Source organism: Gekko japonicus, unplaced genomic scaffold (genome assembly GCF_001447785.1).
Source record: "Gekko japonicus isolate JY-2015 unplaced genomic scaffold, Gekko_japonicus_V1.1 scaffold4588, whole genome shotgun sequence".
NCBI classification, from domain to species: domain Eukaryota; kingdom Metazoa; phylum Chordata; class Lepidosauria; order Squamata; family Gekkonidae; genus Gekko; species Gekko japonicus.
The window spans coordinates 13,807-23,133 of NW_015172687.1; the positions used below are offsets into that span (position 1 = coordinate 13,807).

Genomic DNA, 9,327 nt, shown 5'->3' on the forward strand with positions numbered 1-9,327 from the left:
GTTGTTTTTGTAATATATTATATATATTTATATATATATATTTATTTTTGTCTTTTACACCACTGATCCATTGAAACTTTGATCCACACATAGACAGAATCACAGCAAAGGGAAAGGCCTCTGACCCCCCGTGAGAAGGGTTGTGGGGGGGTGGGGAGCACTTTCCAGACAAGAATAAATAACAAAGATACCAAGTTAGCACTTGAAATTGCCCTCCCCAGACCCCTTTTGGGGGAAGGAATATCTCTCTGGGGAGAAGAGGTTGGAGATGAGGGATAGGATGTGTTCTCTGGGGACAAAGCCCAGGGAATTTCCCTCCTGTTCCTCCACCCCAATGATATATTACAACACAGCTCAAAGCGTCATGTCACAACACGGCTACGACACGCGACTTTGCAGCTACCAGACCATCACGCGTTGAGTGGCTTTCCCCCACTGCCCAGGGTTTCTCAAGAAGGGCAGGGGGGGAAGTAGGCGACACAGCTTTAAGGGTAAGGGAAACTCACAAAAATATAGTGGAAGGTTTCTCTCTTGAGTTGTGTATATCTATATACAAGGGGAAGCGGGAGGGGGAACCTCACATTCTTGGGTTGGAACATGCCCCCCCCCCCCCGAGTCCATGGGTGCTCAGTTTGATTATTCACCCACCGACCAAGATGGCAGAAGCATCCCTTGGCTACAGTGGCAGTACTATGGCTGTTATTTTAGAAGGCTGGATCCACGAGCGGGTCAATGGCTGGATTCAGCTGGCCGAGCGGGGAAGGGTACTCAGTCAATGAAGTCATCAAAAGCTATCTTGTTCTCCTCCACAGACCTAGAGCGCTTTCATTGTTGGCCAACTGGGCCACCACCTATAGGGCATTGCTCAGCGGGAGGACAGAATAGGATCAAGCTCAGGGTGGAAAGAGAGGGCAGTTTGCCCTGTCCAGTGGACTGCCATCATCTTGGCCCTAAGGTAATGCTAGAACACACTGTAGTTGTGTGGGGATCGACCTTCTAAGAAGTTTCTAGGACATTGTTGTGAGTGAAAAAGTGGTGTGAGGGCAGGGCAGGGAACGTGTGTGTGCTAGATTTAAGGCTTACTGTTGCCAGGAAGTGGGGACGAGGGGAGGACATTACTGATTGCTAAGGTGATGGTGGAAAGGGAGGAGCCTGTAGCCAAGGAGATGGTAGTTAAGTGTGGGCTACTGCCAAGAGGGAAACGGGTGGTTGCTAGGAGGGTGGATGGTGATTTTGGCTTATTCACAAACAGCGACACAGACACCTTTGTGGCCACAAACACAGACATGGCCCCGGGAGGGGTCCCCTCCCTCGTGCTATGTACAGAGACCCCCTCCTCCCTTCCCCTTTGCCCAGCCCTGGGGGAACCCCCCCCCCCAGCATCAGGGCAGGGAGAAGTGAGCCGGGCACAAATTTTGCATATTCGTGTAGAAGAGACGTGGACTTGAGGAATCAGCAGCCTCAGATTCTAGGGCGGGGGGACTTGAGTGAACGGGGAGAAGCCCTCTGTTGGTTTGGGGGGGTTGGGGGAGGGTTTATTGAGGAGTGCCAGAGCTCTCTTGGTAAGGGAACAAGGCATAGGGAGGGTTGATTCCAAGAACCCAAGAGAACCATAGGGAGCTGGGAGAAAGGGTTTGGGGGGGGGGAACGACAGAAGGGGGGCTTCTGTGGGAAGAGGTTCAAAAAAGAGTGGAATTCCTCTGCAGGAATATCTCCCACCCCACCAAAGAAAAGGGGATTGTCGAATGTATTTGGGGCACGGCTGAGGAGAACTTTATAGAACGTATTTGGGGCAGGGCTGAGGAGAACCATTTGGATGTTCAGGCACCAGCCCTAACTATATGCTTGGAGACAAATTTCTTCACATTCAGAGGTAAGCAGCATTGTGTTTCTAGGTACCAGAAGGACACAGTATCACCTGTCCTTTTTCTATACCCCTGGTGCCCCCCCCCCACATGAGCGGGCACTTTCAAAATGGATGCTTAAGGGTCTAGCGGGCTACCTCACCCCAGCCACAGGACATGTTGAGGAGCTCCCCTCTTTTGGGGGAGGGTAAGGTTGCCTCCAGTGGCTTGGTGGTAAAACCGGGGATGAGCCAAGGTTGTGTGGAAGGGGGAAGGAGAGAGTGTCGGGTTGAGGAGAGGGTGTCAGGGATCCCAGCGTGGAGGGCGGGGGGAGTCGCTCAGTCGGAGAAGAGGCTGGCGAAGCTCTGTCGGAGGCTGCGGATGCTCTCGGCACGCACTTCGTCCTGACTAAGGCTGCCCCGTGGCACCGGCGCCTCTGCAAGGGGGAAGGTATTGGTCAGAGACTGGGATTTGCTAAGGGACAAAAAGGGAGGGATGGGGGGGCGGGAAAGAGGGGAGGGGAGGGGGAGGCGGAGAGGAGAGATGAGAAAGATACTATTAATATCAGGCCAGGCAAGAGAACCTGCTGCTTCACTTATGCTTGGAGGGGGAGACAGGGAGGGTTGGGTGTGGGAAGCAGCCCCTGCCTTCCTGGGAGAGTGGGAGGGAGCAAGCACGGAGCAGCAAAAGGAGGGGCCAGACGAGCAAGGGTTGGGAAATGCAGGCCTCCCCACCCTTCACCTCCTCCCCAAAAGCTGCAATGGACAATCTGTCCAGCAGAGAGAAGCAAAGAGCTGGGGAATGCCCTGTAGTAGAAACAGAACCCTCCGCTAGAATGGAAAGTATCTGGAGGGGGAACATTTGCAGAGGGATTCTTCCTATTCAGCTCTAGTTAATTCTCTGTTCCCCATTTATACCTTCAACACTCCAGCTGTGGCTGGATGTTGTTTCATTCCCCCCCCCCCCCGGATAGGGCTGTGCCAAAAGTTCACAGGCGAATATCTCCAATTCCAAAGGGGGATTTGGAGAAAGCAACCCCCCACACAAGATCGCTAAATGCTCACTTGAGTTGTGCTCGTTCCCTGCAGTTCACTCCTGGTACTGTTTCAGCAGCATTTTATAAAGAACACTTCTTCTCTAGTGATTCCGGCCTATCGGGAATCAACTAAGCGGTGTGGTGAGGTCAAAGAGTGCCTCACAGCCTATCAGAGCTGGCTAAGTGAGAATGTCATGGGGCTTGTTCTGACTGAGGGCAATGCTTTCTCTCCTCACTCTGAATGGGCTTTCCTCCTTTTTGTAGGGTAAAATGATACACAAAATGTGCCCTACTCCTGTTTCAGCTTAGCCCAAATTTTAATACTGTTGTTTTGAAGTTTGCCTACAAGACTTAAATAAAAGGGGGTTTTGTTTCATTTTTCTTTAAAGGATCCCTCAAATTCCATTTTCAAGAGCAAAACCTGAAAATCGAAATTTCAGCTTTGATTTCTGAAATGGCACAGTTTGAGTATGTGTTCAGATTTGTTTGCTTGCCCACATTCATCCCTGTTAAACTTAAAAAAAACCCAACCCTTCTTATTCTCCTAGGCTAGCCCTTGGGGTTTTTTAATAACTTCTCCGTTGACAGACTGATTGACTGCACAAAAGCACGTACAATTTAGCAATTCAGCTTAAGCCCCACATTGCTAGCTTTGATGGTTGCAAATAAACATTTAGAAACATGCAGGCTGGTTGTGATGAAGGTTTTAGAAAGCCAAAGGAGAGTGGCATAAGGCTGTCGGGTTTTTTTGGGGGGGGGGCCCTACCTCCCACCCTGTCCTCTCTTCCTTCCTGCCACCCAGCTCTGCTACCCCAGTCCTGGCCCACTAATTCCAAATTCAGAGAAAACTGGGCAGAAGCAGAAATGAAGCAACACAATCCCATGCAAACACCCCTATTTTGCAGAACCTGTGACAGGATCTAAACCAAGAACTGGGATTGGGGGAGGGTTGGGAAGTGCAGGCCTCCAGAGCGTGGACTGCTCTCCAAGCGAACTGAGAAGACCACCACCCCAGCCTATGAAACCCCCTCCTCAACTGGAAACAGGGCTAGCAGTTGTGGTCCCTGAGTCTCAGAACCAGCGTCACCCCCCACGCTTTCCGCGAGGAACCCAGGAGTCCAGCGCTTACTTCAGCTGGGGCTGCGGCGGAGGCAGGTCCTGGCTTGGTTTCTGGGCCACTTGCGGTTTTCCTTGGCTTGGTGGAGGGCGGGAGACTTGCTGCCCGGGGCCCCCGGGCCCCTGCCCCTGAGTGCTGGGCCTCGGCTGCTGGGTGGTGGGCGGAGCGGGGCGCTGTTGCTGTGCTCCTGGAGGGCGCTGCTGAGGTGGGGCCCCCTGGCTGCCCTGGCGTGGGTGCTGTCGTGGCTGACCTGCTGCCGGAGGACGCTGTTGCTGCGGCAGTGGCGGCTGCGGCGCCGGCGGACCCCCGGAAGCTGCTTTGGGCGGGCCTGCTCCCGCGGCCCGCTGCTGCTGAGGAGACCCGGGCTGCCACTGCTGCTGTCCCCCCCCACTGGGGCTGGGACCCCTCTGGGGCTGTGGGGACTGCGGTGCAGACGGCGGCCCCTGCTGGCGAGGCTGCTGCGCTCCAGGCCCAGGTTGCCGCTGCCCTACGGGACGCTGCTGCGCCTGAGGAGGGGGCTGCTGGGTGGTGGGGCTTGGCAGACGCTGAGCCATCGGAGGACCACCTGGCTGCGGGGAGAGGCCGGGCAGCTGCTGGCCTTGAGGAGGGGGGCGCTGTTGAGAAGGGGGGCGCTGGGAGCCCGGGGGCGGCTGCTGAGGACCTCCTGAGAACCAGAAAGAGAGAGAGACGTTTGAGAGGACTCCAAAGACCTCTGCTCAGTCGACCGCGATGACGTTCTAACCTGCTCCCCGTGGCAGAAAGCCTCTCCCCCTGTTTCAGAGACTTCTTGCTCACTCCTGCAAGCTTCCCCTCCTGTTTTCTCGTCCCCTGTGATCTGACTCAGCTTACCCTGGGGTGGGGGTCTCTGTTGGGCCGGGGGGCCTTGTCGCGGTCCAGCTGGAGCTGCCTGGGTCTGGAAGCAGAACAAGATGGGGTGATACGGAAGCCTCATCCCTGTGCACCCTCCCTCCCCCGAAATCAACCTTTCCCACACCCTCTAGTGCCCCCTGCAGGCCCACCAGCCCATTCCTCAGAAGCCAGTCTTTCAACCCCATCCATGCAAAGGTTATGCTCCTTATTCTAGCACAACCTCCGTAGGACTTTCAAAAAAAGAGATTTGACCCATTCGTGGAAGACGGATCGATCAACCACCATGGTAGCTAAGTGAAACCGTAAGCAGTGTACCTCTGGAGGCCCTGGCTAGTGGGCTTCCTGGAAGTATCTAGCTAGTCACCATTGGCAGCCAAAAAGGAGAGTTCTTTGGTCTGATCATCCAGCAACACAGTTCTTTCGTGACTCTCGACTCCGAACTGGATCTTCAGGCTTCCAGATAATAAGCTCCTCCACTTCTGTTTGCCCCACCAACCTTTAACTGATGCTGCCAGGGACCGAAGCTGGAACTCATATGTGCAAAGCATGAGCTGCTTCCATAAATGTAGCCCCTTCCTGAGATTAGGGCCCTAATGTAACATCCATCATGACTGTCTATTCCCTCTACCACCACCAACAGCATCTCCATACTGTTCCCTCTTAATTTCTGGTAAGCAACGAATAATTGTAAACCATATATATGAAAAACAGAGCCCCAGCCACAGGAGGCAGAGTGCTGTAATACCTGGGCATGCTGTCCCGAGGCAGAGCGCACAGGTGAGGGCACCGGTGTGCGAGGGATGGCCTGGGCCATGCGGGTCAGCACCAGCTCCATGATTAGGTGCTTGTCTTCATCCTGGTGGTCTCCAATCAGTGGCATGGAGGACCCCACCACCTGAGGATCGTGACAAGGAACATGGAAAGTCAGCTTTCCCCCCACCCCCAATTCATAAGAACATAAGAGGAGCCAATGCTGGATCGGGCCAATGGCCCATCTAGTCCAACACTCTGGGTCACACAGGGGCCAAAAACACCAGGTGCCATCAGGAGGTCCAGCAGTGGGGCCAGGACATTAGAAGCCCTCCCACTGTTGCCCCCCACCTAAGCACCAAGAATACAGAGCATCACTCGCCCCAGCCCGAGAGTTCCTATCTATACCTTGTGGCTAATAGCCACTGATGGACCTCTGCTCCTTATGTTTATCTAATTCCCTCTTGAAGCCGTCCATGCTTGTAGCCGCCACCACCACCTCCTGTGGCAGTGAATTCCATGTGTTAATCACTCTTTGGGTGACGCTTTCTTTTATCCATTCTAACCTGACTGCTCAGCAATTTCATGGAGTGCCCACCAGTTCTTGTATTGTGAGAAAGGGAGAAGAGTACATCTTTCTCTACCTGCTCTATCCCATGCATAATCTTACAAACCTCGATCATGTCACCCCTCAGCCGTCGTTTCTCCAAGCTAAAGAGCCCCAAGCGCTTTAACCTTTCTTCATAGGGAAAGTGTTCCAACCCTTTTATCATTCTAGTTGCCCTTTTCTGCACTTTCCCCAATGCTATAATATCGTTTTTGAGGTGTGGTGACCAGAACTGTACACAGTACTCCAAATGAGGTCGCACCATCGATTTATACAGGATGAGTGTTTGAAAGTTTGAAAATGGAACTGGAATCTTTTTTAAAAAAGAAACCTACAAAATAAACCCTAAACTAAACCCAGAGAGATTGATAGGGGATTTCCAAGATGTGAAAGCCAACTCCAGGGGTGAAAGTTATTAGGAAATAGGGAAGGAAGCACTCACAACTCCACAGCAGAGCGCAGCACTGTGGTTAAGTGTCTAAGCTGTGAACCAGGAAGGCCCCAGTTCAAAGGTCCCTCTGCTATGGGTTCACTTGGTGATATCAGCCCCTCAACCCCCACCATAAAAGGATAACCTACATTACAGGATTGTTGTCATAAGGACTGCGGAGATAGCATATGTGATTTGCAATGTTAACTACTAGTGTCAACAAAACCGCATGGTGACTCAGATAAGGCTGTCTGACCGATAAAGCCAGAAAGTATTTGAATGTAAGCCAGTTTGCCCTGTTGACTTCAGTGCTTCCCCAAGTCATGTTACAGTTAGAAGGACGGGTGCGTGCATTGCGTAATACAGATGAAAATACAGTACTTGAAGAATGAAACATGCATGTTTTTCCCCCCAAACAGAGAGCAAATGTAAAGGGCAAAACTCTAGCAACGATTTGGAAAGCTACCCTTCCTAACACATCTCAGACACTTTCTCCATGCGAGGTCACCTTCTCAGGACAGCCTGGAGGGCTCAGACAGATGACAGGAAGATCACATTTCTGGCTCCTTCCATAAAATGCATACTACGGGCCTCTGCACTTCAAAACCAGCTCCCCTACACTGCCTTTAGCATTCTGAAGGAGGAAAAAAGGGAACCTGCTTTCAAATGGCAAAAGATGTTAAGGAGTTAAATCCCCCTTCCCTTCTCTGCAGGGTCCCAAGGCAAATTGGGGCTATAGGAGACTGCAGCTGGCATGTAATGAAGGGACCCAGGCATGCAATCTTCATCTCACATATCTAAGCCCTAAATTACAGTCACAATGTGGATCAAAGCATCCCCATGACCATTTCAGCATGCCAACATTTTAATAGTTTGTTTTACCATATATATATATTTAAATCACTTACAGGGTCCAGTGGGTTCAATCAGTAAATTAATCTGCTGCAAATTTAACCGCTACATCAGTGAGGCCCATTTTTAATAGGCGAGTGCATTTTTTATTGATGGGGCTGAAAATTAAGGGCATCCCTGTTCATTTATTTTGGTTCTGATGTATGGCAGTAATGGGGAATAAAAAGAAAACAACAATTTGTTTAGGAAATTGTAGATTACCGATATCTCAAAAACTGTGCATATTAGTTTTGTTAAATCCTTTGGTGTCCTCTCTGTCCCTTTATTTATTTATTACATTTATTAAATTTAAGCAACCCAGGGCAGTGTACCTAGAATCATAGAGTTGGAAGGTACCTAAGGGACCTCCAGGGTCATCTAGTCCAACCCCCTGCAAAATGCGGAAAACTCAAAAATCCCCCCCCCCCAGTGACTGTTGTTCCACACTCAGACGATGACAAAAAAACCTCCAGGATCTCCAGCCAAGCTGGCCTGGAGAAAAATTGCTTCCTGACCGAAAGTGGCGATCAGCATTTCCCTGGGCATGTAAGAAAGGACCACACGAACTAAGCACTGAGGCAACCCTTCCTGCCTAGAAGAACCCCATTTTTTAATCCTCACCTTGTGAGGTATGTTTGGTTAAGACACCGTAAAAGACCCAATGCCCCCCCAGTGAGCTTCAACTAATCCTCCACTTCTCCTGTTCACATCTTTGTCCACTACTTTGCCCTCACTCTTTAAAAAGGCCCCTTGTAATGGACTTGGAAACGGGTCTTATAAACTTTGCCGCTGACCTCACTTCCTCCCGGAGGACCGCCCACATTTTGGATGCCTCACCTCAATAATGTGGTCACGTCCGTCCTTGCCATGCAGAGCCTCCACAGCGCAGATGTCCAAGCCCCCAAAGATTTCTGAACAAGTGTCCACCCATAGCTTGTACCTGCCAGAAGGGGAGTGGGGAAGGAAAGTCAGATGGACACATTTATAGGGAGACGCCTCCGAGTCCCACCTCCATTCATCCAGACACCTTAGCCAGGGGAAAGGAAGTCTTTTCCATGCCTGCCATTTTATTTATTTATTTTATTTTATTTATTTTATTAGACCTCTGGCCCGCCCTTCCTTGCACCACAAGGCTCAGGGAGGGTAACAACAGGTTAAAAACAGTATCATAATTAATTACGAAAACAATTTAACATTATAGCAATCAAAAATAAAATCAGGTGGTAACATAGGCACTAATATAATTTATCCAGGCGAGGTTGGGAAAGCTGTGTGTTTGTCAAAAGCTGGAACACAGCGCAATGAATCTTAGGGAGAGGAGGGAGCTGGCGTATGCCTGGTGGAACATTTATTTATTTATTTATTTATTCATTCATTCATTCAATTTATATACCGCTCTAACCTAACAGGTCTCTGAGCGGTTTACAGTTTCCAGATTCCCCTAACTAGGGCCACATTGTGTAGGGTAGTGTCTGCCTACCAGCACCCAGGGCTTGTTGTTTATCTGGCGTCTTTTTTCCAGCGGGCTTTTTCCAGCGGGCTTCGGGTGTCGACGTCCTTCTGGTGTCCCCTCCTTGGAGCAGGTCTTTTCCGGGCAGCTTCCTGTTTTACAGGCTCTGCAGAACTGCCATACAGATGCCAGCCACCCACCACCTCCCCAGTTGTTTATACAAACAGAGCTATGCCACTCACCTGTCTGACATGGCAATTTGCTCCAACATGGCAGAGCCCGTGTTGGTTTTCCACTTTCCCGATACAGAGGTCCTCCTGTCAAGGGAAAGA

The 9,327-nt window shown here is 50.9% G+C and overlaps 1 protein-coding gene across 1 annotated transcript in view; it reads right to left on the reverse strand.

Moving 5' to 3' along the window:
- Positions 1 to 2,094: 2,094 nt before the first annotated feature.
- LOC107119311 (synapsin-1-like) overlaps positions 2,095 to 9,327 on the reverse strand; it is a 13,122-nt gene continuing 5,889 nt past the window's right edge. The window contains exons 3-8 of the mRNA XM_015421783.1: positions 9,238 to 9,312; positions 8,383 to 8,485; positions 5,613 to 5,762; positions 4,847 to 4,910; positions 4,010 to 4,661; positions 2,095 to 2,318 (exon numbers count right to left, since the gene is read on the reverse strand). Coding sequence (XP_015277269.1) covers positions 2,183 to 2,318; positions 4,010 to 4,661; positions 4,847 to 4,910; positions 5,613 to 5,762; positions 8,383 to 8,485; positions 9,238 to 9,312 — 1,180 coding nt within the window. The 3' untranslated portion in view covers positions 2,095 to 2,182. The remainder of the gene's footprint in view (positions 2,319 to 4,009; positions 4,662 to 4,846; positions 4,911 to 5,612; positions 5,763 to 8,382; positions 8,486 to 9,237; positions 9,313 to 9,327) is intronic.